The sequence below is a fragment of the Prionailurus bengalensis genome, chromosome C1 (assembly GCF_016509475.1).
Source record: "Prionailurus bengalensis isolate Pbe53 chromosome C1, Fcat_Pben_1.1_paternal_pri, whole genome shotgun sequence".
NCBI lineage: Eukaryota > Metazoa > Chordata > Mammalia > Carnivora > Felidae > Prionailurus > Prionailurus bengalensis.
This window is the reverse complement of record NC_057345.1, coordinates 8,725,053-8,752,393: the sequence shown is the minus strand read 5'-3', so window position 1 is coordinate 8,752,393 and position 27,341 is coordinate 8,725,053. Positions and strand designations below refer to the sequence as shown.

Sequence of the window (27,341 nt, the reverse complement as noted above, 5' to 3'; positions counted from 1 at the left end):
TGGTGTGAATGATCTTTAATAGAAACTCTCCTGTGTCTGTCTGTCCCTCTCTCCAGAGGCATCGGGACAGGGTGATTCACTGCAGTGTCCGGACATCTCACTCCCTCCCCCCACGCAGAGGATGGAGCTATGGCATCGATGCCTTTCCTGTCTCCCAGGGGGGGTTCTGAGTCATCATCTCCAGGGGACAACATTCTGCTCCCACGACAGGAGCCACGGAGGAAGGGGCTTCGGCAGTCCTGGGGGCAGGGAGGGGGCGTGAATCTGATCCGGTCTCTGTGTCTGCCGGGAGCAGAAGTCCTGGGCTGCAGCTCTGCCCGGGAGAAGCTCCAGGGCTCCCTTCTCACACCTAGAGCACCTCTGGGCAGCCGGTTAAGCCCTTGTTCTGCTCAAGTCCCGCCCCGTGGAAGAAGCAGACAAAGAGGACTGGGTATTTCAGGAAGATGGGTGGGAAAGGGCAAGTTGCCACAAAGCAATGAACATGCACTGCTGACTACAGGGCGCCTCCCTGGGCTGGGTCCAGAGCACCAGGAAAGCCCCAGCCAAGGAGGTGTATTCTGCCTCTGGCTCGCGGCCAAATCTCTCCGATGGTGGCTCCAAGAGCAATGGAGGTCAAGAGCCTGGAGGCTGGTCCAGGTTCCCTGGGGCCCCGACGCCCCAGAGTGCTGCCCGGCAGTGGTTGTTGGCAAAGAGGAAGAGGTCCGAGGTGGCTGGCCTGGCCAATTAGGGATCGACGAAGGACACGGCGATGTAGCGGGTGCCCCTGGTGGTGGGGAGCCCCTCGTGGTAGTGCGTGAGTCGCCCGGGGTGCATGAGGGTCCAGCCTTTCCGTGGGGCTCGGATGGAGCAGTTGTAGCGCAGGAACCGACAGCCCCCGCCCTGGGAGACAGGAAGCGTCAGTTCTCCCACGGGAAGCTGGGCCCTTCCCCCACCGCCCTATCCCCCACCTGAGCCACTGCAGCCCAGTGTCCTCAGCCCAGTCTGCCGGGGATGCCTTGTAGAGTGACAGCCACAGCTGCCTAAGGAAGACACTCAACTCAGCAAAGACAGAGGGAGCGAGAGCACTGGCCTTGAGTCAGGCAGCCCTGGGCAAAGGTTGGCTACATGCTTTACTAACCCAGGCCTCAGTTTCCCCTCCCAGGAAACAGGCATGAACCTCACAGGGTCATGAAAATTAAGTGAGATGATCCAGGGAGGGGCTCAGGGCCAGGTTTCTCAACCTCAGCACTATGGACATTTGTGGGCAGAAAACCCCCCGTTTTTTAAATTGTGGTGAAATGTATGTAATTGAAACTTTACCATCATAAACATTTTTTAAGTACACAGTTCTGGCGGTACTTTCTCTTGTGGGGGGGCTGCCCTGGGCACCCCTGGCCTCTACTCACTAGATGCCAGTAGCACCGCCACAGCTGTGACAACCAAAAATGTCCCCAGGGGGTGGGGGCACAAAACCGTCCCCTAGGTGAACCCCTGATACATGGTAAACTCTCAAAAAAATTAGGGGATGCTTGTGTGGGTGTCCTTCACTGTGGCCAGCCCAGGACTGAGTCCCCAAAATGCTTAGAAAATAGCAGCTTAAAAAAAAAAAAAAAGAGGGGCGCCTGGGTGACTCAGCCAGTTGAGGGTCCAACTTTGGCTCAGGTCACGATCTCATGGTTTGTGAGTTCGAGCCCCACGTTGGGCTTTGCGCTGATACTGTGAATCCTGCTTTGGATTCTCTGTTTCCCTCTCTCTCTGCCCCTCCCCTGCTGTCTCTCTCTCTCTCTCTCTCTCAAAAATAAACATTAAAAAATTAAAAAAAAATAGCAGCTTAAGGAATGAGTGAATGAACAATGAATGAATGAATGAATGAATGAATGACTCCCTAGCTGAGCACACCTAGAGGCCTTCCTTGGGACCTTGAGGCCCCCAGAGCTGTCCCCTCTCCACCCCACGTCCTCCTGGTTTCCCCGGCTCTCCCCTCCAACCACCAGCCTGAGCCCCACACCCAGACTAAGCCCATCCTGCCATTTCCAAGGCAGCCTCTTCCTTCTGAGACTGATGGAAACCCTAATCTCCTTATCACCAACAGCTATCAGGCCTCGAGTACTTACTGGGGGTTCCCATAGGCAACCACCTGAATGAGCTCAGGGAACTGTCACAGCAGTTCTGTGGAGGGCCCTCTACATTTTCCCAGCTAAGATAGGAGGAAACTGAGAGCCTAAGAAACATGTCTGAGGCCACAGAGCTGGTGAGCAGGTAGGCAGGTGCCGGTTTACGCAGTCTGACCTCTGACCTCCCGTGCCCACGCTCCACTGTGTCTGAAGTCCTTTCCCTCACAAACCTGGCACCCTCTCTCTCTCTCTGGTTCTTGGGCACTAGGCCCCGCAGGCCCCGCGGCCCCAACCACCCCGTGAGCAGCTCACCTCGTAATCCACGCCGACCCGGTTCAGGGCGATGTTGATGGTGAAGGTGGAGGCGTCGTGGTGCGGCATGAGGGACGGCTGCTCATCTGGCTTGTAGCGGACAACAAAGGCCAGGTCGAACTGGGCCTGTGTCAAGGGGGTGGGAAAGAGAAGCGGCTGGACAGAAGCCGCTGAAGAGCAGGAGAGGCAGGGGTGCAGAGGAGGGGCCCCTCACGCAGTCTTTGGGAGGCTGGCTCCCTGAGGGCAGGTTTGTTCAACGCCGTGTTCCCCCGTGCCTGGCACAGGGAAGGCTTTCAAGAAAAACGTGCAGAGAGGGGAAAGGACAGAAGGAAGGGAAGGAAGAGAAGGGAAGGGAGAGGAGAGGAGGGGAGGGAAGCTAGGGCAGAAGGAAGGCAGCTCATCCTTACAACCCTTTATGGCAACTAGGCAGGCTGCTGATTCGTCTGTCAAGGGCAGTGCCCAGGCAGTCAAAGCAGGTGTCCGGAGAAAGCCTTGTGTGTGAGGCGGTGATCAAGGGAGGGAAGGAGCACAAAAGGCAAAGGGGCAGTCAACAGGTACTGAGTGGGGAGCTAAAGGGAAATTGACAGAGGAGTGAGTATGCTGGCCAGCGAGCCGGGGGCTTGTCTGCAAGCTGGGCAGAGGCATCCTTGAGGCAGGAGTTAAGGACACGAAGGAAGGAGTCAGAGGAGTGATGTCATAGGCTGGAGGCAAGGCGGGCTGCCCCCACCCTGGACTCTTCCAGAGGCGCCCCCACCATGGGAGGAGACTTCACTCCCACCTGGAGACCAAACATTCAGGCCTCTCCCGCAGGCTGGGACCCCTCTCTCTCCTTCCCCCCACTCTCCTCTCCCTAGCCATTCCCCCCCCCACCCCCTCCCTGGCTACATCCCAGGCACACCCACCCTGGTATAATAGCCTGGGTAGAGCTTCTCGGTCATGGGGGCGATGTACTCCACCAGGAACTTGTGCCATTCCCGCTCAAAGCTGATCTGATTCATGTGGATGTCGATGGTTGGTACGTTTTCGTAGCCACCCTGGATGCGGTTGTCCTGGAAGTGACCAAGGCGAGCGTGGTAAGCAGAATTCTAAGACGGCCGCCTGGTGTGTGGACTGCCCAACCGCCCCCACCCCACCTGTAAACACGATGGGATGAGGTTAGGGCAGAGGGCAAAGCGAACGGGCTCTGCAGATGTCACTGAGGTAACAAGTCAGTTGACTTTGGGTTGATCACACGGGAGAGTGCCCCGGGCGTGCCTTTAAATGAGCATCTTGAAGAGAGAGACTCTCCCGCTGGCCTGGAGGAAGCACGGGAATGAATTCTGCCATAGGAGCTTAGATTAGGACTCCGAGCCTCACCTGAGACCCCAACCCTGGCCGCCCCTCAACTGCAGCCTCGAGAGACCCCTGAGCAGAGGACCCGGCTAAACCACATGTGGACTCCTAGAAACCCGGAGATGATACATGGGTGTTGTTTTATGCTGTTGAAGCTTCATGGTGATTTGCTACACCGCAGAAAAAACCAGGTGCAGAGGGTCACAGGTTGGCTCAGGCACTAGAGTCCCAGCACTGACCTGGTCCCGGGAGCACAAAGGCTGGCCAGACCCCAGAAAGCATGGGCTATGCCAGTTCCTGGCCTCCGAAGATGATGTCACCACCAAAGCACGTGGACCAGCATGAGGCTGGTAATCGGACCACTGGTTACTCCAGCTGCCAGGTCAAAGGTTAGCCAGGCTCTGAGGCACACAGGCCCAGGACCTCATGTGCCTTTAAAAATACCCCCTGAACTTTCTGAACTACAGGTACGGGATTCCTCTTCCAGGGAACCACACGGCCTCTCAATCCAATATGCCACTTGCTTCTGCTGTCTGGTGAATGTGGCCTTAACGTCCCTAATTCTTCCTCATCCCACACTTGCTTGTTCCTCCCCCATTACACACCCAATCTGGTAAAGGAAGCTAAATCATTCTAATAACAAACCAGGAACTGGAAATCTAGAACGTGAGATTAAGGAAGCTCAAAGTCACCTAGCGGTCATGGCAGCCTGCGGACCCATACTCCAACCCATTTCTTCAATCCCCTACTCCTCAGTGCCAGAGCACCCCCCGAAAGAGTCCCAGAGAGAGGGGTGCCTGGGCGGTTCAGTCACTTAAGCGGCCGACTTCGGTTCAGGTCATGATCTCACGGTTTGTGGGTTCGAGGCTGACAGCACAGAGCCCACTTCAGATCCTTTGGCCCCCTTTCTCTTTGCCCCTCCTCTGCTCATTCTCTCTCTCAAAATAGATAAATAAACTTAAAACAAGCAAGCGAACAAAGTCCCAGAGAGGTTGGCCAGCTTGTCGGGAACACAGCCCAGAGGGCAGGCTCCCCCACATTTCCCAGCCCAGGCACCTGGGCCCCCCACCTTGTTATCTCCCAGAGACCACTGGCCATAGTGTTCCATCTCCTCCACCAGCTCGTCACAGGCTGTCTCCGTGAAGATGGGGAACCAGTAGACATCTGGGCAGGGCTGGGGAGGGCGGGGACAGAGGGGAGGACTCAGTCACACGGGTCCGGGTGGCACCGCTGCCTCTTCCCCCACCTCCCCCACCCCCCTGTGGAACCCGCCACAGGCAGGGCCCCTCAAGTGGCCCAGGCCCTTCCCCATACCCTGGTCCATGAGCTGCTAAAGGGGGAAGGAAACTGAGCTCAGAGCTGGTCTTTCTCAGCCAAGGTCACAGAACTACCGGGGCAGAGCCAGGAAGGGAATGTGCATACGGAGGGAGGACAGCCCAGCAGGCTTCAGGGCAAATAGAGAAGCACTGTTTCTTACTACTGGCCCCTGGTCCACGGTTGAGACCACATTTGGGGACATTTTCCTCTTCCTCGCCTGGGCCAGGAGAGCAACCCAAGGTCCCGAGGCCCCTGCAGACTCCAGCTGGGAAGTACCAACAGGAGGAAGGACCAGCCCACTGCCCATGCTCTTGCCCAAGTGCTTCCAGAGCACAGAAAGATGCCTCCCCTTCTCTCCTGGGGCAGCTAATTGCCTTCCTCTGCCCTCCGTCCCCCTCAGCAGGTGTAGGGTGTGAATCAGTACCTTTGTTCCCAGAGGCACCCGGTCCTTACCATCTCTACCAGCTTCCCTGCCAGGGCCTTGGTGTAGTTCTCGTGGATGTACTTCTCCTTCCAGTCCTGGGGCGGGGGGAGGGGAGTCGGTTGGGGTCCTCAGGCCTGGCCCGGGCCAGCTGCGGCTCACTCTTTGCCCGACTCCATGGGATGCTCCAAGAGGGGGTTCGTCCCCCTCCCAGGCCCCCTGCAATGCGGGTGAATGTGTGCACGCCTGGGGGAGGGGGTACGCACCATGCCCACCGGGTGCAGGTGTATGATCTGGGCACACAGTATGCCTGCAGGAGCTGGTGTCTTCACGTGTACCTACATGCGTGTGCATGCGTGTGCAGGTCTGCATACAGGTATGTGCATGTGCCCAAGTCAGCCATAAGCTCACAATGTCTAGGAATGCCGTCACCACTTTCTCCTCCTCTGATCTTCTCGACACCCTCAGAAGTGAGTGAGGCTGAGATAGTATGCCCATTTTAGAGCTAAGATAACTGAGACCCCAAAGGTCGAGAGGCTCAACTAAGTCACAGCTGAGGGTCCACAGACCCAGGCCTGACTCCTGGTCTCCCCTCCACTAGATGGCGCTGCCTCTCCAGAGCCCGCATCTCCCAGCCCAAATCCTGCCCCACACGGTCCGGTCCCCGGGGTGGAGGAAGGCAGGTGGCAGGTAGCCCTCAGAGCCCCCAGCCCTTCTCAGGCTGAGCAGGAGTCCCCTTACACCACTGGCTCGCTGGGGTCCCTTCCTCTCCCTCCCCTGCCCATCCACCCAGGACCTCACCTCGGGGTTGCTGAACACCTCCCAGAGGTCGTTGTGGAGGTGGCTGGTCTGGTAGCTGTCCAGGGAGAGAAGGTGGCCAAAGGTGTGCCGGTTGGTCAGGTACATGAACACATCCTGGGGAGAACAGGACGGATGGAAGAGAGCCCCTCTCCCCCACCAGTCCCAGGAGAGAGAGGCATGGCTGCAGCCTCCTCTGTCCATCAAGTTGGAGATCAGGGAACCAAGTGCGGGCACCCCATCTCGTCTCCCTAGCACCCGGCCAGGCCTGACATGGATACAATCAAGGAGGGCTTCCTGGAGGACTGAATGGGAATCAAAGAACCAATGTTGATGGTGTAGAAGCAAAGAATGGTGTCTGATCCTGAAGTTCAGAGCACAGGAAGACACCATCATGCTGCCACATTTAAATAAAAATAACCACAGTCGGGGGCACCTGGGTGGCTCAGTCAGTTGAGCATACGACTTGGGCTCAGGTCATGATCTTATGGTTTGTGAGTTCAAGCCCCATATCGGGCTCGCTGCTGTCAGCCTATCGGCACAGAGCCCACTTTGGGTCCTCTGTCCCCCTGTCTCTGCCCTTCCCCCGCTCACTCGCGCTCTCTCTCAAAAATAAATATGCTTAAAAAATAAAATAACCACAAAAACATATTGGGTGGGGCACAGGGAGAGGGCAAGGGCGTCTCTTCGGCACATCACTCGGGGTACATTTAGGTGGAGAGTTTAGGGTTTTTTGGCTGTGTTGAAAATGTCAATAAAACAGACGGTGTACAAACTGGGTCCACTAAAATGGTCCCCACGGACCCTAAGGACCAGCCCTCATGCCTGATGCCCCAAGTGCCCCCCACCAGGCCCTGGCATCTCAGAAGCTCGAGGCCTAAGGCGACACGATCCAGACCACCTTCTCCATCAACGGGCCCCCCCTGCCAACTGCCCAGCCCTGCCGACCTGCTGCCGGATATTGGCACAGAAGGCCATGTCGGGGTCCAGCTTGCTGTGGTGGAACAGGTCTGTCTGCAGCAGCTCAGCCCGCAGGGCACTGCCCTTGATCAGGTAGATGTTGGAGATGTAGGGCACGTTCCAGACGCCACTAAGGGCGAGAGAGGAAGATGGAGGGGGCTGCAGGCCGTCATAGGCTAGAGATCAGGGCCCCGGGGGAGGAGGCAGTCAGAGGCCGGGAGGGCACAAGAGTGCTGACTTGATTCCCCTACCCTGGGCACGTGGGCTCAGGACAACTGCCAGGAAGTCCTTCCCTGTGTCTGACTGCAGTCTTCCCTGCTTTGGGTTTCGCAGGAATTCGAGGGCAACAAGGACGGGAATATTGGGGGAAGACGGGTGAGGGCGTTCCCATCCCGCAGGTACTCACACGCGCCGCCCCTGCACAATGTCCACATAGTCCTCGGAGCGGGCGTAGTAGCCATCTGCGCTCAGGGCCCCCCAGAAGTTCGACCACAGCCTCCCATGGCGGGTCATCAACGGGGCGATGACGTTCCTGAGGAAGGGAGCACCTCAGTGGGAGTCTCCCTGCCCACTGGGAGTTTGGGGCAGATCTAATTAGGTGCGGGGCGGGGGGTGGGGTGGGGGGAGGAGTGCCCTTTCAACCTGCAAGTGGGGCCTGGAGGGGGGTGGGTTGGCCCATCTGGTTCGTGCTCCCTCCAACAGGGCAGCCGGGAGCAGAGGGCAGGAGGGGCGGCTTGCAGCAGGGAGGAGGGAACATCTTGGACCAAGACAAGGTTGCCGGGCTGGGGCAGGCCCAGGGTGGGAGGTGAGGCCAGGGTGAAGGCGGAGAAGAAAGGCATGGCGGGGGGCCGGGGGGGACTGGAGCGGGGGCCCGGGCTTGGAGGGCCAGCCTGCCGCAGCCCACCCACAGCCTCACTTGTTCTGCTCGATCAGCAGGCGCAGGGTTTTAGGCTCCGTCAGGGCCACGTCAGCATCCACGCTGAAGTAGTAGGTGCAGCCACGGTCCTGTCGGCACAGATCCCTGCAGGTAGGGGTTCCGGGGTCAGCAGAGGGGTCCCAGGTTCCCAGAGCAGCGCTGCAGCCTTACTCTCCAGGTCTGCCCCCCTCTGTGACCACAGGGAACCAGCCAAAGGTCTTTAGAGGGGTCAGGCCAGCCCTGGTGCAGGTTGGGCCCAGCAGCCTTGACCCCGAGACCCAAACCCTGGGCTGTTAGGCTCTCAAGATGAATGCCCGGAGCTCAGCGACTGCTATCAAGTGCCCTGAAAACCCTCGTACTGGGGAGAACACGGCCCACAGACAGGTTTGTACACCGCCCAGGGCTAGGGGGTAAACCGGTTCTGCCCCTTCTGAAGTGTAGTTTAGTCACCCGTACCAAAAGCCTTACAAATTTATGCTCTTTTTGTTAATCTGGCCCAGGGCTCAGCAATGTACAGCCCGTGCTCCAAATCCAGCCCACTGCCTGGTACCATTGTAGGTCGTGACCTAGGAATGGGTTTACGTTTCTGAATGGTTGGGGGAAACAAAAATCAAAAGGAGTCACATAAAAATCATATGAGGGGTGCCCGGGTGGCTTAGTTAGTTAAGTGTCTGAGGTCGGCTCAGGTCATGATCTCATGGCTCGTGAGTTCGAGGCCTGTGTCGGGCTCTGGGCTGACAGCTTGGAGCCTGGCGCCTGCTTCGGATTCTGTGTCTCCCTCTCTCTGCCCCTCCCCCACTCATGTTCTGTCTCTCTCTAGCAAAAAATAAATAAACATTAAAAAAATTTATTTTCAGGGGTGTCTGGGTGGCTCAGTTGGTTAAGCATCCAGCTCTTGGTTTTGGCTCAGGTCATGATCTCATGGTTCAGGGGTTCAAGCCCCACATCGGGCTCTGTGCTAATGGCACGGAGCCTGCTTGGGATTCTGTCTCCCTCTCTCTCTGCCCCTCCCCTGCTCGCTCTCCGTCTACCTCTCTCTCAAAAATAAATAAATACACATTTTTTTAAAAGTTTAAAAAAACTTATTTTTAAGTCGTATGAAATTCAAATTTCAGTGTTTGGAAGTAAAATTGGTGGGAGCACAGCCACGCCCATCTGTGCTACAACCTCAGGGTCAAGTGGGCGTGGCAGAAGAACCTTCCTGGAGGTTCCACAGCCTCGGATCTGGACTAATTCTTCCACAGTCAACAGGGATTACTTGTTTGTTTTAATAATAAAGGCAAAATCAGAGATCGTCTCTCGAATTGTCCTTGTTTACCTACTTCTGGCTTTCCAGTTCTTCCTCTTTCTCTGATTTGCTTCCTGCACCCAAATGACACTGCTCAGCCCTACCCAGGAGCCCCCAGGTTGGCAGGGCAGTGCCTATTTCCCCATTTGACAGTTGGGAACGCTGAGGCCCAGAGAGGGGCAGGAACTTGCTGGAGACCACACGCAGCCTTCTGAACTCCTCTGTCTCCTGGCCTGATGCCCCCTGACACCACGGCCCCCCTGCCCCCTACCGTCAGCAGAGATGACCGTGGTGCCCCAGCCCCCAACTCACGCGCCCACGTTCCTGGCGTCAGCGTTTGCCACCCGAACCTCAGGGCCCACCAGTTTCACGGACTGGTACTCGCTGCCATGCTCTGCCAGGAACTGTTCCACTTGAGCCTTGTGGTGTTGCTCCTAGGGGTGGGGGATGGGAGGGTGAAGATGGGGACAGTGGTTCCACCCCAGGACCACAGCACCCCTGCTCCTGCAAGCCATTCCCCTTCATTCCTCGCACACTCTTGGCCATTGGCTTTCCTATCTCCAGACCTCTGCCCATGCCCATGCCAGCCTTTCTGCCTGGAGTGCCCTTTCCCAGCCATCCCTGACCAGGCCAGGCCCACCAGCCTCTTAAGAGCCTCTGTCACTTGGACAGCATCCCCGACCCCATATCCAGAGTCGTTGATTCTGCCGGTCTGGAGCGAGGCCCAGGGACCTGCTTCGCTACAAAATGCTCCGCGTGATCCTTGGACTGCACTTTGAAAAACAACAGTCCATTCCCCAGGCCCCTTGCAGGGGGAAGCGGACAGATCAGGATTTTTAGGATCAAACCCAGGATTCAGAGCGAAGCCCGGCTCTGCTACCATTAGTTGTGTGGCCTTGGACAAGCCACCTCACCTGCCTCAGCTTCCATTCCCTCCCTTGTAAAATGGGAGGGCAACTGAGCCCAAGTCCCAGGGTTCCTGTAAGGAGGCGACAAATCAGACCGGGCTCACAGGTCTTTAAAGACTGCCTGTGACAATTTTCTTTTTCTGCACAAAAAATGAGAATTCACGTCTCCAGGGAAGCGGGGAGACTCCCAAGGGCAGGGCTGACACCCTTCTCCCGTTTCCACGTGGCACAGTTGAACTAATGTCTGTGACACAGGCAGAGCTGAGCCGAGTGTGCGGCCACAGGGCCCTGGGAGTGGGGTGCTGACTGTCGGGGCTGAAAGGTCTCAGAAAGGGGTGCTGCCGGATGAGAGGACGTTACGGGAGACAAGAAGCCTTGAGAACAGAGAGAACTCGACGGCGTATCTGGCATCCCGGATGCCAGGGAAATGAGGTGGCACTTTACCCAGCTAGGAAGCGGGGGAGAGGGAAGGAGCCAGGAATACTGAACCTGGGCCTGCTCCCCACAAAGCAGCAGGCCTCAGGGCCCTCCTTGATTCCCCAGAGAGGGTACGCAGAGAATGAAAACCAGTTTGTCACCGAATCGAATCAGGAAGGACAGACTGAGGCAGGGAGAGAAACAATGACGATGATGACAGCTAGGAGCACCTGTCACGTGCCTGCCCTTCCCTCCTGTGTGTTCCCCATGCCTACTTGCTTAACCCATGCGGCAATTCCACGAGGCCGGCATGATTCTAGCCCCATTGAATAGGTGAGAAAACTGAAGCACAGAGAGGTTGAGCAATGTCACACAGCCGATACAAGCAGTGGCCCTGGGATTCAAACCCGGCCAGTCTGACTCAAGTCAAGCCCAACGCCCACTTCCATTTGGCCCAGAGAGTGATGCTTCAGTTAGTTCCGGAGATGTCCCAGGCCACCCCGTGAGGCTGGGCCTTGACCCAAGCCTCACGGCGACCCCACCAAGTGCCTGCTACTCACGTGGTTGTGAATGAAAAGCCGCATCTGTTTCCGGGGGTAATGGAGGCGGAGGAGCCGCTGGAAGAACAGGGATAGGAACGGCGTGGGCTGTTCGATGAACACGCCGACCAGGACTGTGGGCAGAGCTTCATCCTGCACGGGGAGGGGGCGGCATGAGGGGCTGGCGTTGTGGCCACTGGGCCACTGCCGAGCCCCTAGGGTGGCCTGAGGGACCCAGAGCCAGAGGCATGCAGACTTAGCAGGAAAGGGGCCTGAGCCAGGGAGCTCCAAGCAGGATGTGCAGACAGGCAGAGGCAGGGACTGACAGGGAAGCAGAAGGAAGCGGGAGGAGGTGGGGGGGTCCCTGCTGGGCAGATCACGTGAGCCTAGACTTGGAGCCAGGACCAGCTGATGGCCTGCTGTCACACAGCTTGGCTGGCATGGGTTTGCAGCGAGCCATAAACAAGGAGTTAAGGGGGCGCCTGGGTGGCTGTGGGTTGAGCATCCAACTTTGGCGCAGGTCATGATCTCACAGTTTGTCAGTTCAAGCCCCGTGTTGGGCTCTGTGCTGACAGCTCAGAGCCTGGAACCTGCGTCAGATTCTGCGTCTCCCTCTTTCTCTGCCCTTCCTCGGCTCGTGCTCTATCTCTCTCTGTCTCTCAAAAATAAATGAACAAAAAATATATATATTTTTTTAATATGAATAGATAAACATTTTAAAACAAAACAAAACAGGGGTGCCCAGGTGGCTCAGTCAATTAAGCATCCAACTCTTGGTTTCAGCTCAGGTCATGATCTCACGGTTCACTGTCAGCACAGAGCCTGACTGGGATTCTCTCTCCCTCATCTCTACCCCTCCCCCACTCATGCTTTCTCTCTCTCTCAAAATAAATAAACTTAAAAAACAAACAAAAAAAACCCAACAAAAAAACGAGGAATAAGATCTGTGAGTGAGTGGAAGGCAGCTATAGGAGAGGAATCAAGCTGAAGGAACCAGAACTTTGGCATGGCCAGGGGGGTGTGCATGAACAGGAGCCATATGTAATCTCAGAAGGCTTCCAAGAGGAGGTGCCTGGGTGAGGAGGAAGAGGGAACCCCAGACGGGAAGGTTATCCCTTTACCTCCCACCAGAGACGATAGTCTCTTCCAGACTCACTCATCCTCCCCATCTGCGAGGACCAAGCGCCCCATGTCTGGCAGCCTTACCCCTATGCCCCTGAGGCTGCGCAGGCCCTCATCACACACAGCGCAGCCTGTCTCGAAGGTCCAGAAGCGCGGGATGTAGTTGCCCAGGTAGTTCAGCTGCAGCTGTAGGGAGACGTGAGGTCGGAGATGAGGGGTACGGCTGGCCCCGCCCACCTGTAACCACTGAGTCACATCCCTCTCAGCCCCTGGTGTTCCCACACCCCAGCCCTCTAAGGGGACAGGAATGCGGCTTTATTTGGGGCAGGTTTTGGAGAGAATGTTCTGGTGCCCTGAAGATCACCGAAGCTGCTCTGGGGGCCCAGGGAGGACTGGCAGCCTGATACACTTTTATCTCTGGATCTGCCAGAAACAAGCTTGTGAAATGCAGACTGCTGCCTGCCCCCCACCCCAGAGAGTCCAACCGAGCAGCTCTGAGGTGGGGGCAGGAAGTCTGCTTTAATACCCTCCCCTTTCTCTCTGACACGGTGCGGGGAGTGGAGGGGGTTGGGGACCACACATGAAGAAGTGTGCTGTGAGCCAGGGCTGGCTCCCCGGGGCCTGTAAGGTCCGGCCCGCACTCCAGCTGCTTCTTAGCTCCAGAAGCGCAGGGACCAGTCTGTGCTGCTCATGACAGACTATGCCTTATGTCCTTCCTAAATGTTTGCTGAATGAAGAAACAAGTCTGCCCTGGGATGATGGGGTACGGATGACTCGGGGCAGCCCAGCTGGGGCCTGGATGGGGTCAGCGACCTCCTTTCTGTCCTGGGGTTCGGCAGGGATGAACATTACTGACCGTCACAGCAAGGAAACAAGTCACCATGCTGAACTCAGATGTGAGGACAGAGGGAGCCAGGGGGCAGCGGGGCCCAGGGGGGCGGCTCTGACCCCAAGGAGAAGTGGTGGGGTCACAGTGAGAGCAGAATTGAGCCTCTGGCCCTGCTCTCACTCTCCCCAGGGGCTGGGGCCTCTCCCTACCTTGGTGGGCCCATTGCCATGAATCAGGACCGGAAGGGTGTCATAGGCAAGGTTCCTCGCTCTCACATGGCCCATTTCAAACTTGAGCACCACCTCATCTGGGGGTCAGAAAGCACAGAGACATCCAGTATCAGGTCCAGAGGCCAAGTTCAAGTCCTAGCTCCTGCTCAGGGCTTGTTCTGGGCTATTAACATCACTTCTTCGAGCCTCAAGTTTCCTCGTCTGTGAAATGGGGGTAAGAGCGGGAGGGTTCTGTGTTGGGCAAGCACTCAGCACCACTCCTGGCACATAATGAGCATAGAATCCACGGCAACCCCCAGTATTTCTGGTGATTACTTATTCAAGCCAGAAGCAGGAGACGGGAGAAAACAAAGACCTGAAACATCCCAGCTAAAGAAGCCCCAGGGACAGAGCCTGGGGGCACCTGCTCCCGACAAACGACAGACCTGGAGAGCAGCACTGAGAATGTGCCAGCCCCAGCGGAAGGCCTGAGCAAGGTGGGGGACAGGTCCTGTCCTGGTGGAGAGACTCCCTCGGGCAGGATCCTGACGGATCCTCTGACCCCACAAGACAGCAGGAGGTAGCAGCCCATCCAACAGTTACAAATGCAGAGGAGTCTTCCGTCAGAGGCCTGGGAAGACACTGGGGAGGGAGGCCCTCCGTGTGGGTGACCATGTGAAGGGGCCCCTCTGCGCAAGTGCCTGGCTCCCCCAAGAGACGCTCAGGACCCAGCTCCTTAGTCTAGGTTCATGTGCTTCCAGAAGCCACAGACAAAAGGGTGTGGCTTTTCTTGCACCTTCCTGGGAAAGGACTCATTAGATTCTCAAAAAATAAGATTCCATTTATCCCATAAAATCACCAAGCAGCTATTGGGTCCAACTATCCTTTTCTTTTTTTTTTTTTCCAACTACTTTTTTCTTAAGATGTCCATCAGCTTCCTGTGCCAGCCACCTGGGAGGTGGGAGGGCAGGGAAGGAGAGGAAGCAGGAGCGCCTATAAGAACCAGGAATGCAGGGCTGGGGACAGGTACCTACTGTGCACATCGCCCTCCTGCTCCCAGGCTGAATTGCTGCCTCCTCCCCTGGTGTCCCGCAGGCTCTTAGACTGACCTCTTGGCCCTCCTTTCTCCACCCCCAGGGAAACACAGCTCTGCCCCAGGACATCCAGGTGGCCTCTGGGACCTGGGGATGGGGCAAGTGACCTCCTGGAACAGTAGCCAGAGAGAAACCAGCCTCTTCTCCTCCTTGGGCTCAGGCCCTGCCTGGAATCCTCATCGTCTTATTAATGACTCTCTTAGGATCCCTCTCCCCGTGGGGGCCGCTCACCCAAGGCTCCATCCAGATTCTGGAAGATACGGCAGCGGTGGTCCAGGGTGATGTTGATCCGCTCCTGTAGGAAAGAGAGCACTGGGCTGCACCACTCCCCCTGGTGGAGGATGGGGCTCCATCACGCCCAGTGTGGGGAGCCTGCCTTCCTACTTCTGCCCCTTCCTCCCCCCAGCACCCGCTGTGCCCTGGCACACCAGGACAGCTCGGAGCCCTGCGATCTACTGGTCCAGTGGCTCTACTCACAGAGAACCAGGGACTTTCAGAATTGGAAGGCATCTAAGGCCACAGCTGGTTCAAGAATAACAATCATGATAACAACAAATGTTTTTCACTTTACTGTCAATCACTGATCTAAATACTACATAAGTATTAATTCATTCAATCCACACAACATCCTTTTTTTTTTTAAATCTTTAAAAAAATTTTAAAAATGTTTTTATTTATTTTTGAGACAGAGAGAGACAGAGCATGAGTGGGGGAGGGGCAGAGAGAGAGAGAGGGAGACACAGAATCCGAAGCAGGCTCCAGGCTCTGAACGGTCAGCACAGAGCCCGACGCGGGGCTCGAACTCACGGACCGCGAGATCATGACCTGGGCCGCAGTCGGACGCTTAAACGACTGAGCCAACCAGGCGCCCCAATCCAAACAACATCCTTATGGGAAAGTCCCACCATCACTACATTTTACAAATTTAAAAAACAGGGCACAGAGAGGTTGGATAACTTGCCTAAAGTCACACAGCTAATAATGGTTAAGCTGGCATTTGAACCCCAGGAGCCCGGCCCTGAGGTCCCTGTTCACTGCACAGGGCTGCCTCTTCAGGATCTAGCTGTGTCTCATGGAGTCCTAGGCCAGGCCAACAAAGGCAAGTGGCATGCTAGGCTCAGCCCTCATCCCATAGAGAGGGAAGGGGACTCCCACAGGGTCCACTTTTATGTTTTGGACCCTGGGCTTCTGCAAATAATGTCACCCGAGGCAACGGGGAAGGAGGAGGAAAGACTGAGTTAAAAAGATCATGTCTCTACCACACAAGTCCAGCTGTTTCATTTCATTAGTTCGTGGATAATAAAAACTGAGGCCGAGAGAGGGGAAGTGACTTACCCTAGGTCGCACAGCACCGCATGGATGGAGGTTATGGGGACAAGCGGGGAAGAATCCAGGAATCCTGACCCCCTCCACCCAAGGACTCTCTGAGTTTCCTGCCTGCCCGGAGGATACTGGCTAGTTTGGGGCGACACTGGTCCAGACCTGCCACCTTCAGTCCCTTCGACGACCCCTGCCTCCCTTAAGGCAGGCTTGGAGGTCATGGCACAGGTCTGGCCAAGACCTCTTCAGCCCCCAGAAACCTGCCCCCCCCCCAGGCAGGGTGGGGCAGGGGCAGCTCAGCCTGTCGGTTCCTTTCAGCGCCATCACCCCCAAAAAGGAGGCTATGAACTCCTATCTCGCTGACTTGAGTGTCCGTGAGGGTAAAGGCCCCCACTGTCTTCTTCGCAGCCACATTCCTGCCCTGCACCTGACAGTGTCTCACATACAACAGGCGCTCAATAAATAGCCGCTGAGCACCTGAGTGAATCTGCGAATGAATAAGTGGGGGCCCAACCCACGGAGTCAGGGGGCACTGCTCCCACTGTAGCATCAAGATCCAGCGTCAAGATCCCCCCCGCCCTGCCCCTGTTCCTCAGCCCCACCTGCCGCCCCTTACCCTCTTCTCTGGGTCCAAGAAGATCTTGGTGTAAAAGAGCTGGTCACTGTCACCGTCCTGGCCATCCCACTCGGCCACCAGTTTGCTGAGGCTGGGGGCATAACCGATGAAGCCTGCGGTTGGTGGGGGACACACAGAGACAGACACTTAGCTCCGGCCCCTAAACCAGAAGCCTCTTCCCAGACTCTGCTTTCATTCATCTCCCACTCCTTTACCTCCTCTTAGAGGTCCTCCTGGATTGAAGGGAGGTAATGTCTGCAGGCTGAAAGCAACCTGCTAGTTCATGCCACTTGGTGACAAGTTCCCCCTGAGTTCACAGAGAAAGATCAATGGTATCCACTAACCTGAACCAAATCAGGTGCTGGGCACCACGTAGGTGGTGAATAAATGCATCAGACCAGGAGTCCCTGGAGAGCAGAGCTGGTAGGACATAGGCTTGGAGCCCCTTTTCTACAGTTATCTGGGAAACTTGGCCCAGAGAAGGGCAGAGGCTGGGCCAAGATCACACAGTGCATGGGGGCTTAGAGGGAAAAACCCACACAGCTCCTTGGCCACAGTGCAGACTGGAATGGAGAGAAAAGGGAGAAGGGGCCAGCCAGGGAGGGCTCCACCCCAGGGAACACCCCCAGCCTTGGGCCAGGACCAGGCCATCTAGACTGTGCTAACTCTCTCAGCCAATGGGGAGAAGTGGCTGCTGGAGACGAACCCCCTTCCGTGGCTGGACAGAAGAATCCGGAATAAAATATGGATTTTACTCTCCATGCAATAAGAAGGCATTGAGTGATGCGTGTGGCTTTGCGCCTGGCTACTGGGTGGAGAGCGGACTGGAAGGGGTGAGGGCTGAGGCCGGCAGAGCAGGCAGGAGGCTACTGCAAATGGCCGGGAGCCAAGTGAGGCGGCAGCAGTGGGGGGTGGACACGAGGGCAGAGTCAAGACCTTTCAAAGTGGGAGTGGCGTCACCAGCCCGCTGACTGAGAGGCGGAGGGGGGGGGGGGACCGAGGGAGGATATTTGGGGGTGGCTCTGGTTTTGATCTGTGCAGATGGGTGGCTGTTCACAAGATGGGGAGGGCTGCAGGGGGCAATATGTCCCGACGGCAGCGGATGGACCTCTCTGGAACCCGCCCAGCCCCACCGCGGCCTCCGCGCCCAGACTCCTCACCTCCAGAGCCCAGGAACCTCTTGCCATCGGACACTGCCGGGTACTTGGCCTCCAGCCTGCGGTCAGGGTAGATAAGCTCCTCGGCTGAGAAGACCACCTGGCTCCTGGCCTGCCGGAACTTCTTCAGGAGCTCTCGAGGCCCCGACGCAAACACCACGTCATAGCTGTGGCCAGAGCCGAGGAAAGTGGGGGCGAGGCAGAGGTGAGCAGGGGCTCATGAGGCCACCTTTGCCACGCCACCCCTGGGCCACGCCAGGGGAAACGGCTCTTCCCTTCTGTCTTTGGCCCAGCCCGTGGCGTTGCCACCCCGCCCTGGGCAGAGATGGTCCCCACCTCACACTCGAAGCATGGTTCACCCCACCTGGGCAGGGCCCCCTGCCCATCTCACCACCCCTGGGAATGGTCTTTTCTGGGCTCACAGGCCCCCTCAAATGGTAGGCAACCTTAGCTAGAGCGAGTCCCCCCTCACCCCCGATATCCTGCAAGGGCTAGAATATTCTAGAATATTCTCTCTGGGCCCCACCCAGGAAGCCCCCAGCCACCTACCTGTCTGTGAAGAGAATGACCATGTTCTCCTTGTCTGCGTGCTTCTCCAGAGCTTTCTTCAGCAGCCGAACCTTCAGCCCTCCACCTGATGATGCCCCCTTCTCCCCATTCCAGTCTTCCCCCAGGCCCAGCGCCTACAGAGAAAGGCCCTTTAATGTGGGCTTTTGGTACAGAACTATCTTGTCAGCCAAAATTCTACCTCTGCCTGAACAGTGAACATCTTTGCCTGTCTGTCCAGCACCTCCTCCCTCCTCACCTGTGGGGAAACCATTCTACACCGTGTGTGAGGCTGACAGGGCTCTGGGGGTGGAGGTGGGGGTGATGTGACCACACCTGGCCAGTCAGTGTCCCATCCTTCCCCCAGCCATGGGTTTGGGCATGTGACCTAAGCATGGCCTGTCAGACTCTTCCCCGGGACTGTTCTGTCCCAATTATGGAAAGGCTGTCTAGTTCTGTCGAGGTTGAGAAGCTGAGGCATGTGGGTCTGTGGCTGGTGGTCATCCTGCCACCATGTAGAGAGAGCATGCCTGCAAATGAAGGCCAAGAGAACCTAGAGATAGAAAGATAAAGCCCTAACCATGCAGCTCGAACCCCTAGATCCAGCTATGCCTGAAGCAAACCTCTGCTTCAACCTGCATTCATGTGAGCTAATCCATTTTCTTTCTGGCTTAATGCCACTGGATTGCAAGCTGTGTAGGCAATGCCCTGGTCTGCCCTGTCATCATTCCAGCCCCAGTGCCTACCACTGTGCCTGACAGAAGGAGGCACTCAGCACACTCAGCTAAATACTGGAATGTCTCCCTGCAGGGCTTAGCCCCCATCCTGCACACAGAGGACACCAGAGGACAGCTCAGCCTGTTTCTTTAGAGCAGAGTTTATACAGGTAAGATCTCCAGAATACGGCCATCTCAAAATCCCTTGGCGGGGGAGGGGGGAGGAGGGAATTGGTAAAATGCTGGTTCCCAGGCCCTGCCTTCTAAACCAGCCCTACTCCCCTAGTGTTAGCATCGCCCCATAGCCCTCCTGTCTCACTTTCCCCACATTCCCAACTCTGGCACCTCCCAGACTTTGCTTACATTCTCCCCTTCTTGCTTTTCCTAAGTCATCCTCCTCTTTTGGGCTTCCAGAAGCTTTCCCTGTGGCCCCAATCAGTTTGGGAAGGGCAAAAACCCAGCTCCTGGACTCACCCGCTACCCCGCGGTTGTCCTGGCCCCTTCCCCCCACCCGGAGCCTCTTACCTGGATCTTGTAGTTGAAGAACTGGCCTGAACGCTTGAAGCGTCGGAACCCCTCAGTCTCCTTCGTGGCCACCGTGAGGACTAAGAGGTTGTCTGTGGACAGAGGACGGCGTGGTGAGTGGGAATGGAGGGTGAGGAGAGGTGACAGGCAGGAGCAGGTCATTGTTCCTACATGTGTCAAATCCCCGCAGGATGTGCCCTCACGTCCACCCATTACAGACAAGGGCCCAGGGCCCGGGTAGGAAAGATGTGCCGAAGGTCACTCAGCTGGTTAATGATAGAGCGGGGACAGAACCTGGGTCTCCTGGAATCTCCTCCAGGGTTCTGTCCCCCTGGGAACTGAATGGCACGACAGGAGGCGTCCAGAACAGAAGCGTCTGCACCTTGCATGGTGGGGCTGGGTTTCTCTGGATTTAGGGGGCTGTGGCCCCAACACGGGGGCAGAGGGAAGGGTTCGTCCTGAATGCCAAGCACCAGGGGGACCTCTCTAGCTGATGCTGGACATGAGCCCAGGGATGGCCACCTGCCTGCACCCAGGGCGCACACTGCTAATCCATCCCAACAGTCTTTCCTGCTGAGCCTCTCTGCCAACATGTGAGAACCTCTGAGTTGACCCTGAGTGGAAACGGACTTGAAATCCTCAGCTTTGGCCAGAATAGCTGTACTACCTTAATAAGAGACTTCTCTCAGGCTCTGTCGTGTGGCTTCACATCTGCAATAGAACCTGCTGAGGGGCGCCTGGGTGGCTCCGTCGGATAAGCATCTGACTTAGGCTCAGGTCACCATCTCGCGGTCCACGAGTTCCAGCCCCGCGCCGGAATGCGTGCTGACCGCTCGGGGCCTGGAGCCTGCTTTGGATTCTGTGTCTCCCTCTCTCTCTCTGCCCCTCCCCAGCTTCTGCTCTCTCTCTCAAAAATAAATAAACATTAAAAAAAAAAAAGGCTACCCAATTGATTCTGATTGCAATCAGAGTTAATCACCGACTTAAGGAAATCATGATTCATTAAAAAAAAAAAAAAAAAACCTGCTGAAAACAGCTCCCCAGGGGGCATCTCTGGGAGCCCTGGGGAAGTCCCTTCCAGATCACAGTACGAAGGGGCACCTGGCTGGCTCAGTCAGTAGAGCATGCAACGCTTGATCTTGAAGTTATGAGTTCGAGCCCCACGCAGGGCAGAGAGATGACTTAAAAAAACAAAACAACACAAAAAACAAACAAACGACAAACAGTACAGTGGTCAACCCTTTATCCATGGGAAATGCATTCCAAGACTCCCAGTGGATAGGACCGCTCCACAGATAGTACCAGACCCTATATACGCGATGTTTTTTCCTATGTGTATGTATCTACGATAAAATGTGATTATAAATGAGGTACAGTAAGGAATGAACAATCGTGAATAATAAAATGGAACAATTACAACAACATACTGTAATAAGCATCATGTGGATGTGGCCTCTCTCTCAACATATCTTACTGCACTGTGCTCACCCTCCTTGCGATGATGTGACATCTAAATGCCTACCCGACGAAACAGAGTGAGCTGAATGACACAGCACTGTGACATAGTTAGGCTGGAGGATCATCTGCTTCCAGACCCTGGTTGACCGTGAGTAACCGAGGCCGCGGGTTAGGGGAGGCTACTGTTACCCACTCCAGGGAATGCCAGACTAATTCAGTGAGATCGGGCCTGTAAAACCCTCGTTGCGTTTTACTAAGAGCTATGACTGGTGCTGATCAGTGAGAGGCAAACACCCTGCTTTGGCATTCAAGGCCCTCCCTGATCGGCCCAGTGATGTACTCCTTGCCTCCATTGAGTGGACGAGATCTCCCCCAGCCAGGGGTCTCACCTTGCTGAGCTCCTCCCCTCCTGCCCCAGCTCCCTCTCTCTGTCCCCTTTTGCTAATCTTCCTCCAGGTCCCAGGGCCAGTGACAGTGACACCCCTTCCCTGCCACCACCTCTATGAAGCCTTCTGAGATTTGTCCTGACTTCTCTCCTGCCTTTAGAGGTAGGACACCCCCCCGCCCACCACCACCACCTTTGTAGCACTAATTACCGTTTCATGGGGTCCAGGACATAATGCTTTCCTGGGTGAACTGACCCACCAAGTGGCCAGGCCGACACAGGCAAGTAAGGCCTTCCCATACACCCCCACCCCCCTAAAAACAAGAGAAGCCTGGGCTGAAAGAACAGAAGCATCCCGCTTGGCAGAGCTGGCTGAGCTGGGCAGGCTGCTGGCCCCAGAGCAGGGGGCAGCTCAGAAGATTTTGGCAGGAATCCACTGGAAGTGGGCCCAGGGCCCTGGGGAGGAAGGGGTAGATCCACTAGGTAGGTATGGAAAGGGGAGGCCTCACCACCTGACCTTGAGGGCCAGGAAAGAGGGGTGCTGCTCACACTTGAGGAGAGGATCCCCCAGTTCTTGCCAGGATGGTTAAGTGTCCCCACACCTCCCCCCCCCCCCCCCGGAGTGAGGAGAAGAGAGTGGCTGGCTCTGAGGCCCTCCTGTCCTTGGCAGGGAATGCTGGGACAGGGAGTGTCACATTTCACAGATGGACAAAGCCAGCATGTGTGTGTGTGTGTGTGTGTGTGTGTGTGTCTAAGTTGGTGGATCAGGGCTCCTGAAGACAGGCTGCGGTGGGAGGGGCTTGAGGGGGTAGGCATCTCGAGGCTCCTTTCCTGAGTCCCCTCTAGCAAAAGAACGGGTACCCGATGGCTAGCCTTTACCGAATACCTTTGGCACGCAGGACTCGGTTCTAAGCTCTTTACTCTCCTAACTCCCCACTCTACAGTTAGAAACCTACGGCTCAGAGATGGTGAGTAACTTGCCCAAGGGAGCCAGGAAGTGGTAGCACCAGAATGTGGTCACAGAAGTCTGGACCCAGAGTCCCCTCTCTTAACCTCTGCACGCACTGCCCTGGCTTGGGGCAGTGACCAGCTGTCTGTCTCTCCATCTGTCTGAAAAAACCCTAGCTGAGGTCGAGGAGAAGGTCCCAGGCTATGCTGGACCCTCCGCACCCACCCAGCCTGTCTCTTCTCTGATTTCCAGGATGATCCCAGATGCCCCATGGGGGCCTTAACAAATCTAGTAGCCGAGGACTCCAGAAGATCACCTGGTCCAGAGGGTCAACCTGCCTACATATCAGCATCACAGGGAGCCTGTGAATTCCAGGACCAGAGGTCTGAGATGGGCCCAGGAGTCTGGATTTTTTCTACCCTTCCCAGGTGATTTCTGATGTCAGCCCATTGGGAAATTTCTGATCCGACCCATCCCCCGGTCCTGATCGGGGCTCCGATGCAGGGGTGCGGGGGTGGGTCACAGCAAGAGAACTCAAGGCAGACCCCTCCCCCAAGGGACCCTGCCATTACCTCTCAATACCCCCTACCCCCACGCAAGCTGCCTCAGTGAACCCAACCTTTGCCCCATTCCCTTGCCTTGCCTGCACCATTCACTCCTCTTTCTTCTGAAGAGGCCCCAGTCCTCCAGGAAGCCCTCTTTCCTCTGCCCAGCAGGTGATGCACCAGTACAAACATGTTCCTTGTCCCTTTTGCCAGGCCAGGCTCCTGTCTTTATTTCCTTGGCCTCCCTCCCCCTCCCTGGGGCTGGGACTGAGCGTGACTCAGGACGTCTGGTGTATACCGTCTGGCCTTAGGGAGCACGGTGGGCAGGTGACTCTAGTAAGCACTACCACCGGTTGAGCCCTTGCTAGAAGCCACATGCCACACAAAGTGTGTTACAGTCATCACATTTGACTATAGACATCCCATGTGGCAGGTGATCGTTCTACCCCTCCCTTCTATAGGCAGGAAACTGAGGCACAGAGAGTCCAAATGACCTGCCGCAGGTCACAGAATCTTGCCGGGAGAAGGGAATGAGCTGGAATTCCAAATGCCTGTGTTCTTAACCTCCCCATTTCTCTGTCCAACATCCTGGAAGGCTGCAGACCGAAGCCAGCATTTCCAGCCGCCCTCTCTCAGGCATCCCCAACGTGGACATTCGGCTCCAGTCACCCGGCAGGCAGCCAGAGCGCAGGGCATGCCACAGGGTGTCAACGTGGAGGATTCGGTATGGAGCACCAGGGCCCTGCCCCCCTGCTTTCTGGCCGGTCCGGCCGGCCCACCGGGGGCCAAAGCCAGGGTCCGCACGAGGCCTGCCACCCAGGGCTCTTGGCCCTCCAGACCTGCTGCCCAAAGTGTAGTACTGGTTTTCCCCGACAGACAGGCTGTGATCCAGGATCAGAGGTGAGCAAAAGGCAGCCGAGCAGAGCGGCAGACAGACTGCTGGCGAGTAACTTAGCTTCTCTGTGCCTTTTATCTGTAAAATGGGGTCATAACAACAATAGTAGTACTTTCCTCCAGAGACTTTCGTGAGCACTGAATGAGCTAATGTCCGTGAAGTGCTTAGCATAGTACCTGGCTGTGGGTGCCACATGTCATAGGGAACGTCCCGAGAGAAGGGCACGTGTGTGGCCAGGTGCTGCCCCGGGGGTCAGGGATGCAGAAAAGCCACCTTGCTGAGAGCAAGAATGATGGGGACAGGCTGAGCCCGGGGGCCTGGGGGAATACAGATCCCTCTTTGGGGTCCAAAGAGAAGGCTGGGAACGCAAGATGGCTCTCCAGGCACGGTCATGACACACCCAGTCTGCTCTCTGGGGAGGTGGGAATGAAGCTCCTCCCCATCCTCCGTGCTCCCCCCAGGCTTGAACGGAAGCCATAAACGGGGCGGCAGAATGGCAGGAGATGTACATTCCCAGGGCCCAGGAGCCCGGCGTGCCTCTCCTGGGTCTGAAGCCCTACTCCTTTCTGCCCCTTCAGTCCTCCTCGGACACTCCCTCCCCCCACACACATCCAGCTGGGCCCGCCTGGCTCCTGGGACCTTTCCACTCCCTGCCTGGAACAGCATGACCCGGGACCCCCGCCCACGCCCTGTTGACTTCCCAGAGCCTTGGAACTTGGCAGCTGTCAGGCTCCAGGTGGGCCTTCCCTCTCCATGGCCAAACCGAGGCCTGCAGGGACAGGCGGGAGCCCAGGGAGAGAGCAGTGATCAGCTAGAAGTCTCTACAAAAGGGAGAAAGGACCAGGTCTATGGGAATTTGTTCATTTGAATGTCGCTTTGTTGACTGTCTCTTTCTGTCTCCCACATTGGTCTGAGGGCTCCCCCAGCATAGGGCAATGTCTCCCTTCTCAAGCATAGGGCATTCTGGGAGCAGAGGGCTGTATCTCCCCCCATAACATTGGGTACCTACTGAGGTGAGCAGTTCTGGGCCCACCCACCGCTAAAATTGGGAACTCCCTAAAGTGGAAACCCCATCTTTCTCTCCATGTGCCAAATCCACGTGCGTGTGGGTACAAGCTGCGAAGAGCGCCATTCCTGAACCTGCCCACTGGAACATTCCTCGGCAGCTGCCCCATCCCAGCCACCTGGCACCGACCGGGAACCCCAGCCCAACCAGGGGAAGGGAGGAGCTGGCCTCTCTGGGGGGTGCTGGAGCATCCCTCACTCCCGACACCAATCAGTGGGTCTGCAGGACCAACTACCCTCCCACTCTGTCCTAGCCAGCAGGCTGAGGGTCCCACCTCAGCTGGGCCTGGGAAAGCTGAGCAGGCTCCTCCAGACAGCACCCCATCCCCACCCCGTCCAGACAGGGGTCGGCGGAGATGAGCAGCGGGTCTGTGTCCCAGTCAATGACTCCACCTCCAAGCACCTACCATGACCCGAGACCAGGTGTTTAACCTTTTGGGCCCTCAGTCTTCCTATCTGCAAAATGGGCTAATGATTCCTTACTTATTAAAAGGATCTGGATAGAGTAAGGGAAGAGAAGGGCTTCAACCTGAGAGGGGCTTGACGTTAGTTCCATGTCTGGCAACCTGTTACCGCTTGTCCATCAATCTACTATTTACTTACGATCTACAAGGTGCTCTGCCTGGATCATCTCAGTCACACACTCAATCCTGCACCTTTAAGGGGACTCCCTTCTGTCTCCTCTGTCCCCTCCGGTCACCTGCCGGGGCCAGCACGCCTGAAGCCTTGTCATCGATTTGGTCCCTGACTCACTTCTGTGGACTTCATTGTGGGAGCAGGAGTTTTTTCTCCTTCAGTGGTCTGAGGCGGAGGGAGCCCACATCAGCAGAAGCAGGGGAAAGAGAGGCCCAGGAAACAAAGGCTATTATAGGGCGCCTAGCTCCTGGCCAGCGAGTGGACCCAGGCCACAGGCCTTTGGCACACACTATCAGCCCACCCCTGTGCTCAGCACCTGCATCACTGGATTTTTTTGACCTGTTTTACTACCCTGCTGGGATACTCCAGGAAAGCAGGCGGTGCTGGGTCCAAGAAAGAAAATGCCAGTATAGGCCAGGTGTTGAGCTGAACCCTCACCAGGAGGCCTCATCTCCTGGAATCCTGGTCAGAGCACTAGGACTCAGGTACCACTGCCCCCACTTTGCAGGCTAGAACACCAAGCTTCATGGAGATTAGTCACCACGGGCTTTACCGCTAGGAGATGTGTGGCCTTGGGCACAACCTGGCACAAAGGAGGTACTAAGAAACGGTGGTTCCCATCCCCTCCCCTGGTGAGGGTCTTCTATACCACCATCCTGCCTCCTCTGGCTCCCGGGTTCTCAGGAAGGAGGGCAGACAAAACAGGGTACCATGGTCGGGGTGGCCAGTTCAGCTCTGCTTTGCTGGGATTGCCCACAGGCTATGCTCTCCTCCAGGCTCGCGACGTTCATCAGGCAGCCCTGGAGGTGACCCAAGGAGCGGTGGGGAAGACACTAGCACCTACTCAGAATGATGGGGCACACTCTGAAACCTGCGCTGGGGATGTAGAGGGAACCCTAGACACGGAGTCCAGTGGGTCTAGAACCAACCACTCCAAGACTGGACAATCCTGGGTAGTCACTGCACCTGTCTGAGCCTCAGTTTCCCCGGGTGCAACCTGGAGAGAGTTAAGACCCACCCAGCAGGCGCCCCGCAGACCACAGAGGACTGATATGACAGCGTAAATGGCTCTGCCATGTGAGCCACCCCCTCCTCTCCCCACCCCAGTGGCTGTGATGCCTACTGTCTCTGAGCCCGGCTCAGAAACCAGGCACCCCTGGGTGTCAATCCTGGTTCCAAGGCCCCCAAGCTGTGTGATCTTGGGCGAGGGAGCCGACTCCAGAACCTCACATAGTGTGCCCCGCTGGAAAAGGGGGTAATAGAAGAGCTCGCTTCCGCGGGTCGAGATCACGCTTAACCCATAGCTGGCCCATAATAAGTGCTCCCTAAACAGTAGCCATTGGTATTACTGTTATGAGAGCTATTATGATTTGGATGGACCTCGGCTGTCCCTCCCCTCCCGGCTGCATGGACGTGGGAACCGCAGCGCCAACAGAGGAAGTGATTTGTCCGAGTCACCAGCGAGTCAGTGGCCAAACGGCCGGAACCCGGATCCCCTCGGAAGCCCAGGCCTCCCGTGCAGCCCAGACCAGCCTCTCGGCCCCGGGCCCGGCCCGCGCGCTCACCCTCCGGCTTGGCGTCGTCCTTCGCTTCGGCCAGGAGCAGCCAGCCCAGCGGGGCCAGGAGCAGCAGCGGCCGCATGGCCAGGGTCTGGGGACGTCCGGCCGTTCCCGCCGCGCTCGCAGGCTGGAAACTTCGCGACGGGGCCCGCGGTCCGGCTGCCACGCACGGGGCCCGCCCCGGGGGCGGTGTCGCACCGCCCTCTCCTCCCTCCCCGCCGCCCGCCCGGGGGAAGGCTTTTCCCGCAGACTCGCCCGAACTGGGGCCTCGCGGAGCTGGGGCGGCTCCCGGGTCCTTCCGCCCGCTCGCCCGCCTCCCGTTCTTCTCTGGGGCTTCTCTACCGCAGGGAGCGGGGGATACGGGGGTGTTCGGGGCGGTCAGGGCCCTCCGCACCCCTGGAGAGACCCCACCCC

At 57.0% G+C, this 27,341-nt stretch overlaps 1 protein-coding gene across 1 annotated transcript; it reads right to left on the bottom strand.

Annotated features, from left to right (window-relative positions):
- PLOD1 (procollagen-lysine,2-oxoglutarate 5-dioxygenase 1) lies at positions 1-27,341 on the bottom strand. Its single transcript, XM_043573769.1, has 19 exons — positions 26,934-27,341; positions 19,436-19,527; positions 18,198-18,331; positions 17,652-17,815; positions 16,492-16,604; positions 14,787-14,850; positions 13,462-13,559; positions 12,508-12,609; positions 11,323-11,454; positions 9,750-9,871; positions 8,150-8,254; positions 7,640-7,765; positions 7,222-7,363; positions 6,277-6,390; positions 5,508-5,573; positions 4,807-4,911; positions 3,308-3,454; positions 2,406-2,531; positions 1-879 (listed from the first exon to the last, which is right to left on the bottom strand). The coding sequence occupies exons 1-19, from the start codon at positions 27,007-27,009 to the stop codon at positions 724-726; spliced, it is 2,184 nt and encodes a 727-aa protein (XP_043429704.1). The 5' UTR covers positions 27,010-27,341; the 3' UTR covers positions 1-723.